The following is a 24,018-nucleotide window of genomic DNA, read 5'->3' on the forward strand; positions in this document are numbered from 1 at the left end:
ATTTGATTACAGACAATTGGTTTATTAATCATTACAGAATGTCTCTCTGGTACTTCCCGCTCCCTCTTCTCTCCCTTCCCCTTTTCCCAGCCATGATTTCCCACTCTTTGCCCCCCCTCCCACTCTCAGTCTACGATAGAGACCCATATCAGAATCAGATTTATCATCACTAACATATGACATGAAATTTGCTTCTTTTGTGGTAGCAGTACAGTGCAATACATAAAATTACTACAGCACAATGCAAAAGTCTCAGGCTATATATATGTCGAAGACTTTTGCACAGCCCTGTACGTATATGGTAATATACATGTACTTCGATAATAAATTTACTTTGAACTTTGAAGAGGGGTCAACTGGAGGAGAATGAACTCCAGGTTTTGAGGCTTGTGCAGAAACCGACACGGTCCCTCTCTGCTTCAAACTACACAAATGTCATCAGATATGTTGAGAGTCATTGAAAGTTAGTCCATAGGTTGTGGAATCAATTCAGTACTGAGGTGAGTGAAGTTATCCAGGCTGGTTCGGGAGACCTGATGGTTGAAGGGTAATCGCTGTTCCTGAACCTGGTGGTGAGGGGCTTAAGAAACCTAACCTGTAACTCCTGCCAGATGGCAGCGCTGGGAAGAGAGCATAGCCTGGATGGTGGTGGTCCTTGATAACAGATACTGCTTCCCTGTGGCAGCATGCCTTGTGGATGTGATCATAAGGTGTTCAACGATGTAGTCACCCCTGCAGCTGTGAGAGTGCAGACACGGGGAGAAGAGGTGACCAAAACAAAAAGGAGCCAGGCACACATGTCTGAAGATGGTAAGGTGCAACACACACAAAATGCTGGAGGAAGTCTGCAGGTCAGGCAGCATCTATGGAAAGGAATAAACAGTAACATTTTGGGCTGAGACTCTTTGCCAGCACTGGAAAGGAAGGGGAGAAGAAGCCAGAAGAAGTAGGTGAGGGGAGGGGAAGGGAGTGATTGGTGAAGCCTGGTGAGGGGTAAGTCAGGTGGATGGGGGAGGAGGATGAAGTAAGAAGCTGGGAGGTCATAGGTGGAAAAGGTAAGAGATTGAAGAAGAAGGAATCTGATAGGAAAGGAGAGAGGACCTTGGCAAAAGAGGAAGAAGGAGATGATAGGCAGGTTAGGAGAAGGCTAGAGGTGAGAGGGGAGCCGGAGTGGAAAACGCCATCAGGTTGGAGGCTAAGCAAGTGGAATATGAGGTGTTGCTCCTCCTTCCTGACAGGAGGCTCAACATGGCAGCTGAGGAGGCCATGGGCTGATGTGTCAGTAGGATAATGAGGACCGAAATAAAAATGGCTGCCCACCGGGAAATCCTGCTCTTGCAGATGGAGCGAAGGTACTCGACAAAGCGGTCCCAACATACCTCAGGAACTCGGGTAGAGGAGGCCACATCCAGATGCAGTAGATAATCCCAACAGTCTTGCAGAAGAGGTGTTGTATTAGAGTTAGGACTGTTTGGGACCCTGAATGGAGGTGAGTGGGAAAGTGTAGCACTTCATCCTCTTTCAGGGATAAGTGCCTGGAGGGAGATCAGTGGGGATGAACAAATTGACAAGAAAATCATGGAGAGATCATGCAGCGGGAAGTAGAAAGCTGGGGAGAGTTAAAGATAAGCTTGTTGGTATGACCCTGTTGAAGACGGTGGAAGAATAATGTCTATTATTGAATTCTGAGTATTGATGGGGGAAGGGTTTCACCTGGGAAGTGCAGTCACGGCCATTTCACCCAGGGTAACTCAAATCTTGAAAGAGGAAGGGGTGATAGAAAGGTTAGCAGAACAATACCCATTGGGTGTTGCATAGTTAGGGAAGCAGTCAGCTGTTTCCGTATTTGTAGATCCGATTCCAAAATGGTAACTCATTTTCCTCATGCCAGGATTAAAAATAGTACCTAGCAACTGCAGAATGCTCTGGAGAGTGGCCAGCTCAAGGCCATGGTCTGTACCATTCCCAATGACACAGATGGAAAGAAGAATAAGACCGTAAGACCATAAGACCAAGGAGCAGAAGTAGGCCATTTGGCCCATTGACTCTGCTCTGCCATTCAATCATGTCTGCTCCTTTTCTCCCCCTCCCCAGCCAAGCTCAAGGAAAACTGAGTTTCAGCTGATTACTGGAAGGGTGCAAAGGGGGGCTGCACTCCCTCAAGAGGTCAAGAATGTTTTAAAGAGCCAGGAAAGGGATGAGGATGCAGGACCTCAAAGGAAGAAATCTCTGAATTACTCCTGTGCTGTGCACCATAGAGTCACAGAGTGCTAGGGCACAGAAACAGGTCTTTTGGCCCATGTAGTCTTTGCCAAACCGTTGTCCTGCCTAGTCCCATTGTCCCACACTTGGACCATAGCCTCCATACTCATCCCATCCATATATTTATCCAAACCTCTCTTATCTGATGCAATCGAAGCCCCATCCATCACTTCTACTGGCAGCTTGTTCCACTCTTGCGTCATCTTCCAGGTGAAGATGTCCCCCTCATGCTCCTCTTAAATATTTCACCTTTCACCCTTAAGTTGATTTTTGTCTCATCTAACCTTTATGTAAAAATCATAAACCCAAGTGATTCTGCATGTGCTGGAAATCCAAGCAACACACACACACACACAAAATGCTGGAGGAACTCAGCAGTTCAAGCAGCACCTATGGAAGTGAATAAACAGTCGACATCTCAGCCCAAAACGTTGACTGTTTATTCGTTTCTATCGATGCTGCCTGACCTGCTGAGTTCCTCCAGCATCTTGTTTGTGTTACTCTTTGTAAAATGCCTGCTTGCATTTACCCTATCTATACCCCTCGGTTTTTAGATACCTCTGTCAAATCTCCTCTCGTTCTCCAGAAGGATTGATTTTAGATTCCTGGAGGAGGTGAAACCTTCACAGGCTGAACGCACATCAACAGTACTAGACCAATGTACTTCAGGGAAGGTACCCTCCTATTGTACTCCTAGTTCAACTAATTGGGCAGGAGATGTGGCTCAGGAAGGTATCATTAAAAAGGATTAAAAATGTAAGGATTAGGAGAGACAAGTAATGGTAAGTTTTTAGCCAATTTATATAAAGTTTTAAGCACAGCAACACAGTTAGTAATGCCACTGCCTCGCAGGTCCGAAACCCAGGCTCAATGCTAACCTCAGGTGTACTCTGTAAGAAGTTTGCATCTTCTGACTCTCCTCTTGCACGAGTAGATATGTGGGTTGTTAAGCTGATTGGTCACCGCTAGTGTGTGAGTGATAGTCCCTGAAGGGGGTGATAAGAATGCAAAGCGAATAAAAACCAGGTCGGTAGTCAGCACAATTTTACAATATTGAACGTCTGCTCATATGTTCACATTTATTTAAGTTTGATTATTGGTGCTTATGCATGCAACTGTTCTGCTATTGTTGAATGCTCATGTTTGCACGATTGTCTTGTAAATTGTTGGTTACTTCTGTGTCGTCTGATCTGCTTGGCACTGAACCACAATCAATTCTGGTATGTTTTACATACTGACAGTAAAGTGATTCTGATTCTGATTACAGCACAGTACAGGCCCTTCACTCCGCAGTGTTGTGGCGACCTTTTAACCTGCTCTAAAATCAATCTAATCCTTTCCTCCAACATAGCCCTCCATTTTTCTGTCATCCATGTGCCTAGCTGAGATTTTCTTAAATGCCCTTAAGGTATCTGCCTCTACCTCTACCACTGGCAAGGTGTTCCATGCATGTTTTACCATCCTCTATGTAAAACATTTATATCTTGCAAGCCACCATCAACTTTCCTCTAACCATTTTAAAATATGCCCCCTCATATTAGCCATTTCTGCCATGGGAAAAAGTCTCTGACTATCCACTCTATCTACGCTTCTTATCATTTTGTACACCTTTATCAAGTCACCTCTCATCCTCCTCCTCTCTAAAGAGAAAATCCCTAGCTCACTCAACCTATTGTCATAAGACATGCTCTCTCTTCCAGACGGTATCTGGGTAAATATTCTCTGTACCCTCTCTAAAGCTTCCACATCCTTCCTATAATGAGGCAACCAGAACCACACATAATATTCTTAGTGTTGTCTAACCAATAAAGATTAATAAAGTTGCAAACAGTAACTCACAGGTCTTGAACTCAATCCCCCAACTAATGAAGGCCAACACACCATACACCACCTTAACAACCCTATCAAATTGCGCCAGAACTTTGAGGGATCATTGGACATGGACCACAAGATCGATCACTCTGTTCCTCCACACTGCTATGAATCCTGTCTTAACCCTGCATTCTGCCTTCAATTTCAACCTTCCAAAGTGAATCACTTCACTCCTTTCCAGGTTGACCTCCACCTACCACTTCTGCCATTTGCTAGTCTGTAGGACATGTCTTTGTGCTGTATCACTATGACTAAAACCAGACTACGCAAAAAGAGCCAGCCAGGTTTACAGAACAGGATTGCAAAGTGCAAGGTGCATATCACAAAAGCTGGCAAAGTGCAGATGCACTTAACCACACTTGATAAACACTGATTGAACAAGGGTCAAGGAAGGGTTGCTAGGTGTCCAGGAACGTTGAAAAGGAGGGAGTGGTTTTATTGATTTTGGAAAGTAATGCCATGCTGCAGAGAGAGGTTTTTGTTTGGAAGGATCAAGGATAGGACCTATCTGTCAAGATGAAAAATATTAAAGGTGCGATTATACTAATGAGACAATTATGTCAACCACCAACTAGTGGGGGAACTCGGAGGATAATCACGGGGATGAGTAAAAGCCATAGCATGATTATAATGGGGACTTCAAATTGTTAAGTGTGGACTGGCACTGCAATAGCAAAAAGCAAGATAGGATTCTGGTGTGTTCATGAGAAGTTTCTCGATTAGAATGGCCCTGATTACACATAAGGCCATAAGATGCAGGAGCAGACTTAGACCATTCAATCCATTGAGTCTGATACACCACTCCATCATGGCAGACTTATTATCCCCCTCAACCTTATTCTCCTGTATTTTCCCCGTAACCTTTGATGCCCTGATTAATCAAGAATCTCCGCTTTAAATATACCCGGTGACTTGGCCACCACAGCCATCTGTGGCAATGAATTACACAGATTCACCACCCTCTGGCTGAAAAAATACTCCCCATCTCTGCTGTAAAGGGACACCTTTCTATTCTGAGGCTGTGCCCTCCAGTCATAGACTCACCCACAATAAGAAACATCCTGTCCATGTCTACTCTATCTAGGCCTTTCAATATTCAATAGATTTCAATGTGATCCCCCCTCATCCTTCTAAACTCTAGTCAGAGCAGGCTCAGAGCCATAAAACACTCTGCATACATGAAAGAATTGAGCAAAGAACATGAAAATCAATTGGGTGATGCCTGGTATTGGTAGGGAGCATCTATGAAATAATGATTATAATAGCTTAAGATTTAAAACATATTTTTTTTTAAAATTACTATCTAATAGGAGGGAATAGGGAAATGAAGGTATTTGGATTGCTGTTACATGGAACCAATTGGTTTGATGACTAAATATTCTCCATCTGTGCATTAATCATTATGCAATTCTTTGATTTATGAAGATCAATATGCCAAAAGCTCTCTTTACAGCCCTATCTACTTGTGAAGCCACTTTCAAGGAATTATGGATCTGTATTCCCAGATATCTCTGTGCTACCACATTCTGCAGTTCCTCACTGTTCACAGTGCATGCCCTACCCAAGTCGATCCTCTTTCGGCTAGTACTTGAAAGTGAGGAGATCATCAATCGGAGTGACAGGGAAGTAATCACCCCTAAGTTGCAGGAGGTGGGTAGCTGAGTGACTGTCAGGAGAAGGAATGGGAAGGAGAATAGGCAGTTAACACAGAACACCCCCATGGCCATTCCCCTCAATAATAAGTATACTGTTTTGGATACTCATCTGGGGGTGACCTCCCATGGAGACCAGGTTGCTGACACTGAGCATGGGTCCATTGTGTAGAAGGGAAAGAGGGAGAAGAGGAGAGCAGCAGTGATAGAGGACTCAATAGTTAGAGAAACAGACAGAAGATTCTGTGGACATGAACTGGACACCCAGATTGTCTGTTGCCTCTACATGCAGATAGATTGGGAAAATCAGGTTGGTAATGGGCCTCAAGAGAGTGAATTTATTGAATGGCTATGAAATAAATAGGGCTATGGCTCCTGCCTCAGGAGCTGTTGATTCAATTCTATTCAGGAATAATCCAGTCTGTTCTCTCTTTGTTCATCACTGTCTAGTTTGGAGCAGCTACCAAACAAGACAAGGATAGACTCCAAAGAACCGTCAGGGCTGCGGAAAGGATTATTGGTGAAGCTGCCCTCGATCCAGAACTTATGTGCATCTAGAGTCAGGAAGCGAGTAAGCAGCATCATTGTAGACCCATCACACCTTGGACATCACCTGTTCCAACTCCTTCCTTCTGGTAGGTGCTTTAGATCACTGTATGCCAGGACAAATCGGTACAAGAACAGTTTCTTTCCGTATGCCATCAGTCTTACGAACACTTGAATTTTAGTCTATTATAAACTAAGTCCACCTGTACATACACAGGTACACCTCATTGTATATAGTTCACGATTATTTGCACTATTGTTTTGTTTGCTTTTTGATTCTGTACAGCGAAAGCTCAGGGAAACCGGCATCAAATTCCCTGTATGTGTCCACATACTTGGCGATAATAAAGGATTCTGATTCTGATTCTGAAATGACTTTTTAAGAGCAGTTTGTCATTGAGCCTACTAAGGGATCAGCTATACTAGATTGGGTGTTATGTAATAAACCAGAGCCAATTAGGGATCTTAAGGAAAAGGAACCTTAGGAGCCAGTGATCACATTATTACTGAGTTCAACTTGAAATTTGATGGGGAGAAAATAAAGTCTTATGTAGCGGAGTGGAGTAAAGGAAATTACAGTGGAATGAGAGAGGAGTTGACCGAAGTAAATTGGAAGGAGATTCTGGTAGGGATGACAACAGAGCCGCAATGGCACGAGTTTCTGGGAAAAATGAAGAAGGTGCAGGATAGATGTATTCAAAAAAAAAGAAATACTCAAAAGGCAAAATAGCACAATCGTGGCTGACAAAGTCAACACTAAGGTTAAAGCAAAAGAGAGGGCATACAACAAAGCAAAAATTAGTGGGAAGATAGAGGATTGGGAAGCTTTTAAAAACCTACAGAAAGCAACTAGAAGAATCATTTGGAGGGAAAAGATGAAATATGAAAGCAAGCTAGCAAACAACATCAATGTGGATAGTGAAAGCATTTACAAGAATGTAAAGACAAGAGAGATGAGAGTGGATATAGGACTGCTAGAAAATGAGACTGGAGAAATAATGAAGGGGGACAAGAGACGGCAGATGAACTAAATGAGTATTTTACATCAGTATTTTACTAACAGTGTGCCCAATGCTGAAGGGTGTGAGGAAAGAGAAGTGAGTGCAGTTTCTATTACAAGGGAGAGAGTGCACAAAAGGCTGAAAGACCTAGAAGTGAATAAGTCACTGGGAGCAGAACAACTGCACCCAAGGGTGCTGAAAGAGGTAACGGTAGAGATTGCGGAGGCATTAGTAATGATCCTTCAAGATCGTAGGACTCTGTCGTGGTTCTGGAGGACTTGAAAATTGCAAAAATCACTCCACTTTTTTAAGAATGGAGAGAGGCAGCAGAAAGGTAATTATAGACCAGTTAGCCTGACCTCAGTGGTCGAGAAGATGTTGGAGTCAATTGTTAAGAATGGTATTATGGAGGACAAGATAGGACAAAGTCAGCATGCCAGTGACTAGAGGTAGTCCACAGGGTCGGTGTTCTCTCACGAAGCCGATGTCAAATCCAATTCAACAGAACATGCACAAAATGCTGGAGGAGCTCAGCAGATCGGGCAGCATCTATGGAATTAAAGAAACTGCTGACGTTACGGGCTGAGCCCTTCTTCAGATTTGAAAAGGGGACGACGTAGAGTAAGGGTTAGTGCAACACTCTTACAGCCTGGACTTTCCGGAGTTTAGAGTATAATTCCAGCACTGTCTGTAAGGAGTCTGTGTGTCCACCCAGTGGAATGCATGGATTTTTTTTAACAAGCAGATGTACCTAATATATTGGCCACTGAGTGTATAATCATCAGCAAGAAATGTTTCTGCACTGGAGGGAAAAATGACTGGAGCAAAATTGGTATATTAAACAATTGGAAATAAAGCATTGTACAAGTGGGCATTTCGCAAGCCAATGTAGGCTGTCTGGTCTCATTTGTTTCATAGATTGTTCCCTGTATACAAAGCTATTTTCAGAGGTTCTTTGGGAAAACACATTTGAAAATCAACCAACATTGTGCAGTCTGTGTCCTGACTCACACCAACTGCCAATTTCATTTCATCTCTGTGCTTACTCACCATGTCCTGGTCTTGCACCAGGTCTCAACTTTTCTCTATCCCTGTACTCTTTCCCTAGGCCAGACCAAGTCCCACCATCCCTGTGCTCACTGATGAGACTGGCATTATGTCCAGCAATGACAGACTTTTACATATCTCTTCCTTAATTTAGCCTCCTTTGAGCCTGCCCTTCACTATCTCTGATGCCACCTGATACCCTACATAACTCTGAGACACTTGTGCCGATATCTGTATCCATCGTCAAAGATCCTCACCACCCAGGCAGTTACTACCCCTCATCCATCAGGCTCCTGAGCAAAAGCGGATAACTACACTCATTTAAGAACTCTTTCATCTTGTTATTTCAAGCTCATTGTTTATTGCTATTTATTTACTATCTGCATTTGCAGTTTGTTTGCAGTTTACAGTTCCTGATGTTTACCATAAGCGGATCCTGTTTAGCGTTACTGTTCTATAGATTTTTTAAGTATGCCCACAGAAAAAGGATCTCTTAGATAGAGCTCTTAATGATAGCAGAGTCAAGGGACATGGGGAGAAGGCAGGAACGGGGTACTGATTGTGGCTGATCAGCCATGATCACAGTGAATGGTGGTGCTGGCTCGAAGGTCCGAATGGCCTACTCCTGCACCTATTATCTATCGTCTATCGTCTGTTGTCTATCTCAGGGGTGTATGTGGTGATGTGTACATTATGTACTCTGATAATTAATTCTACTTTGAACTGTTTCAATTCCAGGCCCTCGTACATCACCAAATTTGATCTCTTTACACTCTGGAATCCCCTTACTAAACCACTCATTTCTTCCATCCCTCTCTCTTCTTTTAAGACTTTCCTCCAAAACCTCTTCCAAGCCTTTGCTCTTCTTCCCCAATAGCCAATACATGACTCAGTGTCAAATTGTGTTTAACAATGTACTCTTGAGAGATTTTACATCAAAGGCACAATGCAAATGTCAGTTGTACCTTCAGAGGCAATTACCAAAGAAATTTGGGTTTCTCTCAGTTATCAGATATGAAACTACTGATGAATGGGATTGCTAGGATTACTCTACAAGGCTTTGGTATGGACTCGGTGGTCCAAAGGCTCTCTTCTGTGCCATATCTATCCTATGATACTCTTTACATGCATATCCCATCCTGAAAAGTGCAACTTCTCTTGTAACTACAAAAGCCCTTCAAAGAAAGTCAGATGTCAAATATTGGATAAAGGTAATTAGACCACTTTCCCTGGAAAATGTTAGTGAACTAGCTCAGATTTTTTTACAATATTCTAACAGTTTCACGGTTGCTTTTACAGAGACATACACTCAGTGACTATATTATTAGCTACACCTGTACACCTACTTGTTAAAGCAAGTATCTAATCAGTCAATCATGTGGCAGCAAGTCTATACATAAAAGCATGCAGACATGGTCAAGAGGTTCGGTTGTTGTTCAGACCAAACATCCGAATGGGGAAGAAATGTGATCTAAGTGACTTTGACCGTGGAATGATTGTTAGTGCCGGACAGGGTGGTTTGAGTACCTCAGGAACTGCTGATGTCTGGGGATTATCAAACACAAGTCTCTAGAGATTACAGAGAATTGTGTATGAAACAAAAAAACACCCAGTAAGTGGCAGTTCTGTGGGTGAAAACACCTTGCTAATGAGTGAGGTCAGAGGAGAATGATCAGACTGTTTCAAGTTGACAGGAAGGTGACAATAACTCAAATAACCACGAGTTAAGACAGTGGTAGGCAGAGGAGCATCTCTAAATGCACTACAAATCAAACCTTGAAGTAAATGAGCTACAGCAGGAAAAGGCCATGAACATACACTCAGTGGCCAATTTATCAGGTACAGGAGGTACCTAACAAAGTGTGCTCTTAGTGTATATTTAGTACGTTTGTTAGTTAAGTTAATTTCTCATTAGACTGCTGGCATTTAGAGCAGCAGTGAAGGTCCCCATCTCTGTCGGTCCTTGGCCATCTTCTGAACTGCGCCCCAGGAGTGGTTTAGAGTCCTCATTTCTGTCTATACAATATGGTGTCAAGTTGTCTTTGGTTTCCCATGTTTCCTCCACCCTTCAGGGGTCCAAAGATGTGCTATCTCAATGATGGGGTTATCCTCTTTTCTCATCACGTGCCTAATCCACCTCCAACATTTCCGCATGGTGATTGTGGCCATGTCCTCTGAAGACACTGAAGGATTAGGGTGTGCTTGGAGATCTACCTTGTCCGGACATATAGAGGATCTTCTGAAAGCTCATGGTGGGAAATGATGCCAGCTCAGCAAGGTCACCCTCTGCCGTGCACCAACATTCTGACCCACACAGGAGTGTGGACAGAACATAGCTCTGGTATAGCTTCCTCTTAGCATGGGCACTGTACTTGGGTGATACCCATATGTTGCTCATTGATCTGAAGAGGTTTCTCGCTTTGCCAAGTTTGCACTCGATGTTGTCCTTGTTCCCACCATCCTGCCAAATGATGCTGCCCAGGCAGGAGAATCTGCCAGTGCTGGGTAAGTCTATGCACTATGGCTTGATGGGAGAAGGAGACTCTACATTCAGGGACTTGGTCTCAATCTTTCTCTGACATACTGAATCCAACTTATCCACAAAAGGTATGCAGGCTCTGAGTTTTCTCTTTCATGTGCTGGTGTGTATGTAATAGTAATGTGAAGTCATCCACAAAGTCAAAGCCTTCCAAAGCAGAGAATAGAGTCCACTTATTGCCCCTCTGCTTATCCTTCATTGTCTTTCATTGCCTTATAACTCAATCAATCACCAGGTTAAATAACATTGCTGACTTCATACAGCCTTGCCTGACTCCTGTCTTGACTTCAAAGCTCAAACTGCAGTCCCCAACTGTGCAGGAGAAGCTAACATAGAAATCCTGGATAAGCTGGACAACTTTGGGAGAGATTCTGTATGATCTGAGAATTTGCCAGAGGCTCTCCCTGTGGATGCTATCAAAAGCCTTTTAAAAGTTCATGAAATTTACATGCGTTTGTTTCTGCCACGCTGTGCGCTGCTCTATAATGTTACACAACTGAAGATCTGGTCGATACAGCCTCTGTTCTTTCTGAAGCCAACTTCCTCTTTCCTCAAGCACACATTAACATCATCTGTAATTCATTCGAGAATGACTTTGGTGAGAATCTTGCTGGATTCTGACAAAAGTGTGATGCTACACCAGTTGTTACAATCACTTAATGCTCTTTTCTTGGGGATTCTAACTGAAGCTCCCTTTCTCCAGTTCTTCGGTACTTGTCATATTTCCCAGATTGTAGTGAACAGTGGATACAGGATAGATGCTGCATCTTTTGGTTCAGATTCGAACGGTTCGGCATTCAAATTGTCATGTCCTGGAGCTTTGCTGATCTTTAATGGTTTAATCACAGCAACAACCTCTTCTTTCTCGGGTGCATCTGTGTTGACGTCAAGGCTTTCTGCTGCCTCTTGTATGTCAGGTTCTTCATTTGGTGGTAGTCTATTCAGTAATCCTCCAAAATACTCTGTCCACCATGCTTCTTGGTCTTCCTCAGTTGTCGAAAGCAGACCATTATTACCTCTCATGGGACCACTGGACCTGGCCTGGATCTTTCCACATACCGATATTGAGATCTTGTATATAATTTCCTGATCACCTCAAATGGATGCTGCTTCAGCCTCCTCTCCAAGGTCTTCCATGTTAACAGAGGCTCTCTTTTCTTACATGAGCACAAGCTAACCATGAGCGCAAGTTAACCAAGTATGCAGAATTAAGATCAGAGTGCAGAGACAGAGGGTGGAAGGTCTCATGCTATCCATTCGAAGTAGGCTGCTGTGGGTTTATTGCGTTCACTCTCCAGAAGTGGCTGCGTGACCTTGGCTTCACTAGAAGAGAGATCAAGTCAACCAGCAGGGCTGTAGCTGAGGCAGCAGAAAAAGGATCAGCATGGGTGTGGACCAAGTACGTCCAGAAGGGCGGGTAGTCAGACAGTGTATACATATCTTACAAACACTTCAGTAGTTGCATAGACACCTGAAGAGCAGACTATCTGTTGGATGGAAGTGACCAACAACTCTGTTAGAGGCAGATGCCAAGTTTTTAAGCTCACCAGTGGGAGATGGTGCTTTAGCACTGCTGGCCCACCACCTCAAGGGAGTCTTGGTCATAAGCGGGCTGAAACTCCTGAAGACAGGTGGCAGATCAACTGATGATCCCACTGGTGATAGCACAGGACAGTTAACATCTTAGTCCACGTGTATTTTGTAACTCTATTCTTACAAGTCTCTTCACTTCTTTGTTGGCTTCAACGTATGCTAGGTGAAGTTCCACCTTAATTTCTGTTGATTTTGAAACTAACGCTCTCTTCTTAATTTTCCATCTTTCTTCTAGGACCGTCCATGTTTCCTGCTGTATCCATTTTTGTTCTTCTTTCCAGCTTTCCCCTTGAAGACTGAGGCAATTTGTTTCCTCATTATTTCAATCCTGTCTATAGACACATCCTCTTCAAAGTCTTGCAAGCCCTGAAATCTGTTCTTAAGCTGAATGGTGAAGGCAGGTCTCACACAGGTGTCCTTGAGCTTCTCAACATCAATACATCTTTGTACATGTGTTCTGATCCCAGAGCTTCTCTGTGTGAGTTTTACCACTGCTAGAACAAGGTGACGATCATGTCCTCTTTCTGCTCCTTGCTTCACCTTTACATCCTGCAAGGATTATTTCTACGTACCATTAATCATCAAAGGGTCTATCTGGTTCTTGTCGTGCCCATAGGTTGACCACCATGTCAGTTTTTGGACTTCACGGTGTGGTAAGAGGGTGCCTCCTATGACCCGATTGTTCATAGCACAGAATTCTACCAGTCTTTAACCATTGTTTATCATCATTCCACATCCATGCATGACCTTGACCAAGTGAAGTGTAAGCTGCTTTTTCTCAATTTGATGTTCAGATCTCCCAAGATGATAATTATGTCATGGTGTGGTGTTGTTCATAGAAAGCGTCCTTTTCTTCAATGTCATTAGTTGGAGCATAGCACTGGATCACATTCACGTTCATTTGCTTCCCTTTCAGCCTGACTCTCATCAGCCTACTGTTTCCACTTCAGCAAGCCCTTCTCAATGCCTTTTTTCAAACTGACAACTGACCATCTTCCCTTCCTGAGTAATAAACTGTTTCTCAGTTGCTGCCCAGTCTGCCAGACCCTGTCCATCTGCTTTCACTGAAGCCCAGTAAACGTAGGTTGTAATGATGCATTTCTGCGGTAACTTGTACAGTCTTGTACATGGTTTGTACATTCCAAAAACCAGTTTGGGTCTTGGTCTTGGCAGTGTTCAGGGCTTCCTTCATCATGCCAGTGGCTTCCTCTTGGTTTTCGTTATTGTCGGCCATGCAAGTCTCAGTTGGAGACTCAGGAATACTGATTTTATATAGATATAGAAGAAATGTTCATTGCTGTTTCATTAAATTTTTATTTGACCAGTCTGGGATGTTAGCCCTGAGCTGAACACCCAAAACTGAGATACTGGTGGACCATTCTTAGCCTGACCTCCACCCTTTGACCTCTTCGGCAAGGGGTGACCCTACCAACAGCCAAAGCACAAGGCCCTGATTCCAGCCAGCATAGCTTTCTAGGTCGCTGAGGCACGCAAGCCTCCAAACCCTATGACAAGTTGTGGTCCTCTTCGAGGTTAGTGCATTCGGTAGAAGAGAAACGTCTTTGTCACACCTTCCTTGACAAAGAAAAAAATACTATTTCTTTATCCTTCTCGAACAAGGACTGTGTTCAAAGATCTCTGCTAACAATTTTTGTGCTTTCAACAGGGTAATGAAGAGTAATTTAAGTTTGACATGTGCTAGGGCACCCTAATCAGACGATGTTATACATGCCATTAAGCCCATGACTTCAAGGTGTTTCATGCTTCAGGGAATCCTATCAGTCCACCTCGGTATGTACTCTTAATATTAAGTAAATAGTCCCCTCATTATCTCAGAACTGCTGATTTCTTGGAATTTTCACACACAACAGTCTCCACAGAGACACAACAGAATTGACAGAGAATGGTGCCAGAAACAAAAAAAAGCATTCATTGAGCAGCAGTCCTAGGAGCAAGAAATCTTGTTAATGAGAGAGATCAGAGGAGACTGGTTCGTGCCCAAGGGAAGGCAACAGTAACTCAGATAATCATGTGTTACAGCAGTGGTGTGTAGAAAAACATCTCTGAAAACACGACACAACAAACCTTGAAGTGGATGGGCTACAGCAGCAGAAGATTACAGACATACACCCAATGGCCATTTTATTAGTTAGAGGAAATATCTAATAAAGTGGCCTCTGAGTGTGTCTTACGAACAGATTTTTGGAAATGAGCTGCTGTGATTTGAATTTACAGTTGCCGAATTACCAATCTAATAACATAAACACCACGCTTCATTACCTCTTAATCAGGTTAATAAACCAACACCACAACTGCTGAACAAGGTTTGGACTAACCGTGCATTAGTTGCTGGCTTTCCTGTGATCTGAGAAAAAGAATATTTTTTGGCCAATTGGGTAAAGAAGTAGAGGGAGTGGATGGGTTGGGAAGGATTTAGCAGTGTGAAAGCATGCCACCTGCTGTAAAATATACCAAACTAGTGATTCTGCAGATTCTGGAAATTCCAGAGCATACATACACTAAATGCTGGAGGAACTCAGCAGGTCATGCAGCATCTGTGGAACTAATTCAAGAGTCGATGTTTCGGGCCAAGACCCTTCATCAGGAATTGTTGACTATTTATTCCTCTCCATAGATGCTGGAATAATACTGCAGGAAGAACATAGGAAAGCACTTTTGCTGAATGGCATATCTTGTAATGTAATTTATTTCCAGACAACCCTTTACATATTTTAACAGTGTCTGTTTGTATTGTTCTGTGAATCCTCCAAAGCTTTGTTTCAAGGCCATAGAAGCACAATAGTTCTTCAGTGGTAGCTGTACCTACAATGCATCGCTGTGAAATTTGGAATTCTGCTGTAAAGCAGTGTGAGTCCAGGAATATCTGATTGGAACTTTAACTATGCACAACCTGGCTCACGGATTTGACTTGAAGCTGGGTGATGTAGTGTGGAGATTAAGTCGAGGGTCTCTGCCCAAAATGTCAAACGTTATCCCTCTCCATAGAAGGGGCCTGACCTGCAGAGTTCCCCCAGCATTTATAAATTATAGGAGCAGAATTAGACCATTTGGCCCATCAAGTCTGCTCCACCATTCCATCAGAGCTGATTTAATATCCTTCTCAAATCCACTCTCCTGCCTTCTTCCTATAGTCTTTGACACCCTTACTAATCAAGAACCTGTCATTCTCTGCTTAAAATATGCCCAATGACTTTGCCTCCACAGATGTCTGTGGCAATGAATTCCACAGATTCACAGCTAAAGATTTTGTGTGTGTTACTCTGGATTTCCAGTATCTGCAGAATCGCTTGTGTTTATATTAGGGAGTCTGAGTTTGGGGCCATTGGATAGCCCACTATCAGCAGGGAGAAGTTAAATTCAAAGAACTAAACAAAAGACCAGCCTTGGTGGTGTAACCTATGAATCTAGTCTGTTGTTCTGTAAAAACCTATTCAATATCCTTTAGGGAGAGAATGCTACAGACTTGTAACAAGTAAACAGTATTAGTGTAGATGGGTACAACAGACAGCATCTTACAGTGGACCAAAGAGTTGATTTCCATGCTGTACAATTCCGTCGATATCTGTGTCTGGCATGGCCTACCAGGGACTCGGAGAAGTTTGTCACCTTGTGGTGGTGGAGGGACTCATGAGCCCCCGAGATCCTGAGAGTGATGCTGGCTGCCGTTTAGCCGTCTGGCTGTTAGCCCCTGGTAGGATCACCCACGGTGATAAGGTGAAGGGGCTGTTCCAGACCAACAGCGACCCAACCAAGACCCCAGCGGTGAAGGTGGCAGAAGATGATGACAATCACAATGGCAGTGAAGGTGGAGGAAGGCTGCAACAGTGAAGGGTCCCCAGTCGTCTTGCATTCGACGCCACCAGACCCTGACCCCGATCTGTCAAAGAGCGCGTGGTGGCTGCCCGTGTTATACAAAGTCACACACAGGCATTCCCCATTTATACGCGTCCCAGATCGGCCTCTACAGCCACCTGAACCTCACTAATAGACAACCCGTTTGGAGAAAGAACATCGTACAGAACGCCAGTGATCACACTACTCGTCTCCCTTTCTTCTCGCTATTACTATAGGGTGCGAGGTGCAGCACAGGTCCCACACTGCCAGGTCCAGGAGTAACTGCTGCCCTGCAGCCATCGGGCTCCTGGATCGGGTTCACTCGCCTGACAGCTGATCTGACTCTGTAGCTGTGGACTGACCTCACTTTCAGGAACTCTGCAGCTCACATTCTGTGCGTTATTTGTTTACCTGTTTTTATTATTTGCCTGATCTGTCCCCTTTTTCTCATTAAATGTTTCTCAGTCTTTGTTGTGTGGGGTTACTTGTGGATTCTATTGTATTCCTTAGTTTTCCTGTGGGTGCCTACAAGAAAATGAATCTCTTACTTTGATAATAAATTTACTTTGTAGTTTGCACTAGGGTGGTGGGGTGTAGATATGTATCTACCAAAGGAGGTTTAAGGCGCTCCTTCCCTCTGCTAGCCTGCGGGTCACCCTTGGGCAAGGTGTAGCACTTGAATTGAATTGAATTGACTTTATTTCTTGCATCCTTCACATACATGAGGAGTAAAAATCTTTATGTTATGTCTCTGTCTAAATGTGCAATGTGCAATTTATAGTAATTTGTAATAAATAGTATGTACAACAGGACAGTCAATATAACAGAGAAATACAATTGTATCAGCATGAATTAATCAGTCTGATGGCCTGGTGGAAGAAGCTGTTCCGGAGCCTGTTGGTCCTGACTTTTATGCTGTTGTACTGTTTCCAGGATGGCAACAGCTGGAACAGTTTGTGGTTGGGGTGACTCAGGTCCCCAATGATCCTCTGGGCCCTTTTTACACACCTGTCTTTGTAAATGTCCTGAAAAGTGGGAAGTTCACATCTACAGATGGGCTGTGCTGTCCACACCACTCTCTACAGAGTCCTTCAATTGAGGGAAGTACAGTTCCCATACCAGGCAGTGATGCAGCCAGTCAGGATGCTCTCAATTGTGCCCCTGTGGAAAGTTCTTAGGATTTGGGAGCCCATACCAAACTTCCTCGACTGTCTGAGTTGAAAGAGGTGCTATTGTACTTTTTCAACACACAGCCAGTATGTACAATCCACATGAGATCCTCGGTGATGTATATGCCAAGGAACTTAAAGCTGTTCACCCTCTCAACCCCAGAACCATTGATGTAAATAGAGACTAGCCTATCTCCCTTCCTCCTGTAGTCCACAACTAGCTCCTTTGTTTTTTGTGACTTTGAGGGAGAGGTTGTTCTTTGACACCACTATGTCAGGATGATACCTTCTTCTCTGCAGGCTGCCTCATTATTATTTGAGATTAGGCCAATCAGTGTAGTGTCGTCAGCAAACTTAATTAGCAGATTGGAGCTGTGGGTGATGACACAGTCATGGGTATACAGAGAGTAAAAAAGGGGGCTTAGTACACAGCCCTGAGGGCACCTTTGTTGAGGGTCAGAGGGGCAGAGGTGAGGGAGCCCACTCTTACCACCTGCCAGCGATCTGACAGGAAGTCCATGATCCAGCTACATAAGGCAGGGTGAAGGCCGAGATCTCTTACCTGCTTATCAGGGTCACGTGAAAGCCATGAGAGTAGGGAGTAGATGGTCGGATGAGCAGCTGGTGCATATCACAAGTTCTGGTTATTCGACACTGAAGGTATTGATTATGGCTGGGGTCACCTGTCTTGTAAAGACACTGACCAGAAGAAGGCAATGGCAAACCACATCTGTAGAAAAATTTGCCAAGAATAATCATGGTCATGGGTAGAGAAAAGAGTAAGAACAATAATGTGAAGGGGATCTTAAAGACAGATGGAATGTCATAGGGAGCCACACCACCTAATGATGATGATGATTTTGTACTACCAGTGACCTCAAAGCTATCTTTGTTAAATATTCAGGGATAATTAGATATGGACACCAAATGCTCTCCATGCTGTCAATGCCCTTATTTCTGTAAGCAATCAATATAGAATGGAAGTTCATTGAAGTGTTCTTCTGAAAATCTCCAGAGTCAGTGTGTCTTCGTTAAACAAATTGATCATTTCAATCAATTCTCTATATGCGACTGTTAAAAAGTAAGAGACTTCACCATTTCACCAAATACTTTAAAATAAGTTCTCTCAGTGATTCAGATGAGAATATATAATGTAGAGTTAATAGAATTGCAGGTTTCAGTAAAATAAGGGTAGTATTGACAGTGAAAATCATTATCAGGACGTACAGAGGGTTCTTGATCAGCTGGGTAAGTGGGCTGAGGAATGGCGAATGGAGTTCAATACAGATAAATACAGGGTGTTGTATTTTGGGAAGACAGTGAGGGTAGGATTTTCACTGCACACTGTAGGGAAGCGACGCAGAACAGAGGGACCAAGGAGTACAGGTACATACTTCCCTGAGAGTAGTGTCACATGTAGAGAGGATAGTATAGAAACCTTTTAGCACTCTGGCCTCCATCAGTCAGGAAATTGATTACAGAAGCTGGTGTGCTGTATCGCAGTTGTACAATGGCATTGTAGTGTAGCGGTTCACTCAATCGCTGCAAAGCGCCAGGGATCATTTTGGGGGTTCGATTTCTGCTGCTGTCTGTACGTTCTCCCCATGGCCATGTGGGTTTCCTCCAGGTGCTCTGGTTTCCTCCCACAATCCATAGGCATATAGTTAGGTTAAGAGCTAGGGAGTTGTGGGCATGCTATGTTGATGCTGGAAGCGTGGCGACACCGGTGGACTGCCCTCACCGCAATCCTCATGGGTCTGGTTTGACACAAACAATGCTTCTCACGGTTTTTTTGTTGTACATGTGACAAATTAAGCTCACCTTTAAAACCAAGACATTGATGAAACTGTATTTGGAATAGTATCATTAGTTTTGGTCAGGCTGCTAATAGAAAACATACCTGTTAGCTAAGATGAATGCAGAGGAGATGTACAAGGACATAAGAGACAGAGGTATGAAGTGAGGCTGAGTAGGTTAAGAATTTTTTCACTGGAGCACAGAAGAATGAAGAGTGATCTTACATAGAAGTATATAAAACTATAAGGAGCATTGACAGGGTGAATGGGCACAGTCTTTTGCTCAGATTAGGGGAAAAGAGCTAGAGGGCATGGGGTTAAATTGAGGGAGATGAGATTTGATAAGAACCTGAAGGGTAACTTTTTCCACCCAAGATCTGAAATGGATCACATGGATAGGAAAGGTTTAGGGGGATAGGAGCCAAATGTGGGCAAACTGGGATAGTTGAGACTCTTGGTCAACATAGACCATTTGGGCTGAAGGGCCAGTTTCTGTGCTTCTTGACTCTATGAGGAAGAGGTGCTAATGCCGATGTACAAAATCATGAATGATATGGATAGAGTAAATAACAGGAAGCTCTTGCCACAGCAGAGTTGTCTAAAACAAGGGAGCAAAAGTGAAGTAAAGCCATGGAGATTTGAAAGCAGTCGTACAGGATTTTCTTTCACTCAGAGATCAGGTGGAACTGGGAACGCACTGCAAGTATAAGTGGTGGAGACAGGTACTCTCACATGCAAGAGGCATGTAGACAAGCACTTAAGTCACCTTAAAATGCTATGGACCAAGTGTTAGTAAAAGGGATAGGTTTAGATGAGTACAGTGAGTTCGGAAAAGATAAAGATGGCCACTTTCCATCTCTTATTGCTGTCATTTTATATATTTATACTACTGCTTGTTTTATGATGATAGTGCTGGTAACTTTATACTGTCTTACATTAAATTGCACCTTGCACTGTATGTCAAGCTGTCAACCTTCAGGCCCTGCCTCTCAAGGACCTGTGCTAATATTATTTGGGACTGTATCTACTGGTTTGTAACTATATGTGCTGTGAGTGAGTGTACAGTATGTATTGTGTTTTGCACCTAAGCCCCAGAGGAACAAATTTCCATTTAACTGTACACATGTGTATGGTTGAATGACAACAAACATGAACTTGGTTGACCAAGATATGATGGGCCAAAGGGCTCAATTCCTTACTCTAAGACTTTATCAAGTAGGGACTTTATGTTCAGAATTCTTGCATCGATTGGCCCAGTGGTTTCATATCTTAGAATCAGAATCAGATTTATTATCACTGAGTTATACAATGTGCAATTTGTTGTGTGGCATCAAAAATTAGTGCTGTTTCCTTCCTGCTTGGAGGGCAATGATTTTCGCTGCAGTTCATTCTACTGTGCAGATATATCTAATTGATGTTCTTATAAAACTCCTGTGGTCAGGAAGTAAATCATATTCTGCACAGTGGATGTGCAAATTTGGGTGATTTATCACATGATATACTTGTTAACAGATCAGAACATTGTGATGTATAATGAAAAAGAGTTTTTTATGGCAGAGTCTAGAATCCCCACGCACCCAATAATCGACCCCCCTCACTTGGCTTCAGCTTTCACCTGCCACCTTGTACTCCTCCCCCTCCCTCCACCTGGTTTCTTCCCCCTTCCTTTCCAGTCTTAATACAGGGTCTAGTCTGGAATGTCAACGGTTTATTCCTTTCCACAGATGCTGTCTGACTGGCTGAGTCTCTCCAGCATTTTATATCATAAGATGTAGGAGCAGAATTAGGCCACTTAGCCCATTGAGTCTGTTCCGCCATTTCATCATGGCTGATCCAATTTTCCTCTCAGCCCCAATCTCCTGCCTTCTCCCTGTATCCCTTCATGCCCTGACTGATCAAGAATCTATCAACCTCTGCCTTCAATATACATAAAGACAGCCGCCTGTGGCAAAGAATTCCAAGGATTCACCTCTTCCTGGCTAAAGAAATTCCTCCTCATCTCCATTCTAAAATGGTGCTTCTCTATTCTGAGGCTGTGTCCTCTGGTCTTAGACTCTCCCACCATAGCAAACATCCTCTCTACATCCACCCTATCAAGGCCTTTCACCATTCGATAGGTTTCACACCTCATTCTTCAGAATTCTAGTGAATATAGACACAGTCATCAAACGCTTTTCGTATGACAAGCCATTTAATCCTGGAATCTCTTTGTCTATGTTAGTGTAGAATCTCTAGCTTGCTGCAATACCAGTTGCAAAAGAGGCCATCACCTCCCCTTACCCTCTCAGTGTGCTGTGGTTTAAGAGGCTTCCAGCTAAATATGTCCAAACTCAAGCATGTCTATCACTCGAAAACTGTAATAAAGAATTATAGCTGATTTTAAAATATTCAGGCTTTCAAGTTTTGAAAATCCTACTATTATAAGAACAGTCAAGTGCTTATGCAAGTCAAAAATGAAGCAAGGGTACCATGTCCTGCTTTCATTAACTATGGTCAAAACATCAATTGTCTTATAGGCAACAATATGTATTTGCATCAAATATAACAAATGTAAGAGCCCCTACGTAATTGTTACTAAGATAACAAAGACCAGATTCTGGAAACATTGAAGAAAATGCAGCGTATAGTAGTTGGGAAGAGGGTTATGGAAGGCTTGGCTCTGGTAACACGTGACTTATCCATTTATATCTTGAGAGATCTTTTCATGTTTGAAACACGCTGTGATAAAGGCAGCTATTTTTAGAAGGAAAAATTAAATGTCATCTTTATTATTCTGTGTTTTCTTCCCCTCTGGTGCAGCTTTTCAGGGCACTGAGAGCATATGATTATTGCTACATGAAACAGTCGTCATGGCAACCAGACATGAAAGACCCAGTTACTCCAGAATTTCTGCTGTGAGAAATCTTTATTACAGAGTCTGGAGAAACCCCCTCAGAACACGAGGCTACGCAAGGCTCGAGAATGAAGTGCCTGGGCGCAGAATTGTGATTCAAAATCACAGGTCCTTCAAAGGCAGCCATTTTCAATCACAAAGTCCTTATTCTGGGAATAAGATCCGTACCACCAAATACACACTGTTTACCTTCATTCCAAGGAACCTGTATGAGCAGTTTCACAGGTGTGTATTATTTTTGTTTATGAAGCTTTGAATAATCTGGTATCTCACATTATCATCTTTTATCAGCCTTTTATTGTCTTGCTTTAAAGCAATGTGCGACCATCTGTGAGATATTGTAAAATGACAACAAGGTGTGGTTGCTAAAAAGCCAAAAATGTAAACAAGGAATTCTGCAGATACTGGAAAACCCAAATAATACACACCCCAACGTACTGGAGGAACTCAGCAAGTCAGGCAGCATCTACGGCAAGGAATGAAGAGTCAACGTTTCAGTCCAGGACCTTTCATCAGTCCTGCAATTTGTGTGTGTTCCAACCAAAAATGTACATTTTTGTACATTCATTACCAACCTTGATCAGTGTGTAGAATAAATTCAACCGATTGTAACACTTCAGCCAAAATCCTGTCTTCATTCAGTTTCCATGGAAACTCTCGTAAATTTAGCACACCAATCAGCTTCTCATTTCTTGCCCCATTATAATCATGGTGGAATAGCAGACCAGACTTGATGGGCCAAATGGCCTAATTCTGTTCATTATGCTCATAAATGTCTAGTGACATGAACAAGATTTGCAGGTATATAATTCGCCTTCATATGAACAAATTTCCACAAGGAACAGTACTGTGCAAAAGTCTTAGGCACATATCTAAGTGATAATAAACGAGGACTGAGTGTCCTCATAATCTAATCTAATATCTATAGGTAGGGGGCCTAAGACTTTTGCATAATACTGTATTTGTCAACGTGGAGCAGAGAGCGATTTTGTAAATCTGACAGCAGTAAGGGATGGTGAGAATGTTGAGGGCTGTAGGAAGGATGTGGGGACAGGTGGCAGAGAAGGAGTACCAGGGGTGGGGAGTGGCACGGGTACAGACATACCCAGCTCTGAGACACCAGGCAAGGTCATTTGATTCCAAACAATTAGATTATTGCTCATTACAGAATATCCCTCTGGTGCATCCTGCTCCCTCCACTCTTCCTTTCCCTTTCCTCAACCATGATTCCCCTCTCCCTGTCCTCTTCCCACTCTCAGTCCGCACTAGAGACCCATATCAGAATCAGGTTTATCACCACTCACATCTGACATGAAATTTGTTTTTTTTTGAGGCAGCAGTACAGAGCAATACATAAAATTACTACGGTACTGTGCAAAAGTCTTAGGCACCCTAGCTATATCTATGTGCCTATGACTTTTGCACACTACTGTATATGAGACCATTCAGCCCACCAAATTGATGCCGACTCTCAGAGCAACCTTTCCCCATGAGTTTTTCCTGTAACCTTTTAACCCTAGATTCCCATTGAATATTCCCTCCACCCATAGAGATGACCTCAAATGTACACACATAGTGACCCATTGGCCCTATACACCTTTGGGATGTGAGTGGAAACTGGACTATCCAGAAGAAACCGATGCCATCACAGAGAGAACATGCACTCAGGTAGCACCAGAACTTCCAGTCCAAATAAGTTCAGGTTCAAATATATTTTGGAAGAGGCATACATACACAAGGTATAAATGCCATAAAACTTAACTTTTATCAGCAGCACAACAAGCCCTGGATCA

At 43.1% G+C, this 24,018-nt stretch overlaps 1 protein-coding gene across 1 annotated transcript in view; it reads left to right on the forward strand.

Moving 5' to 3' along the window:
• The window catches only part of atp10a (ATPase phospholipid transporting 10A), a 437,297-nt gene that overhangs the window by 64,295 nt on the left and 348,984 nt on the right, over positions 1 to 24,018 (forward strand). The window contains exons 2-3 of the mRNA XM_072262735.1: positions 6,237 to 6,421; positions 22,132 to 22,450. Of these exons, the coding sequence (XP_072118836.1) occupies positions 22,182 to 22,450 (269 nt within the window). The 5' untranslated portion in view covers positions 6,237 to 6,421; positions 22,132 to 22,181. The remainder of the gene's footprint in view (positions 1 to 6,236; positions 6,422 to 22,131; positions 22,451 to 24,018) is intronic.

This window comes from Mobula birostris, chromosome 7 (genome assembly GCF_030028105.1).
Source record: "Mobula birostris isolate sMobBir1 chromosome 7, sMobBir1.hap1, whole genome shotgun sequence".
Taxonomy (NCBI): domain Eukaryota; kingdom Metazoa; phylum Chordata; class Chondrichthyes; order Myliobatiformes; family Myliobatidae; genus Mobula; species Mobula birostris.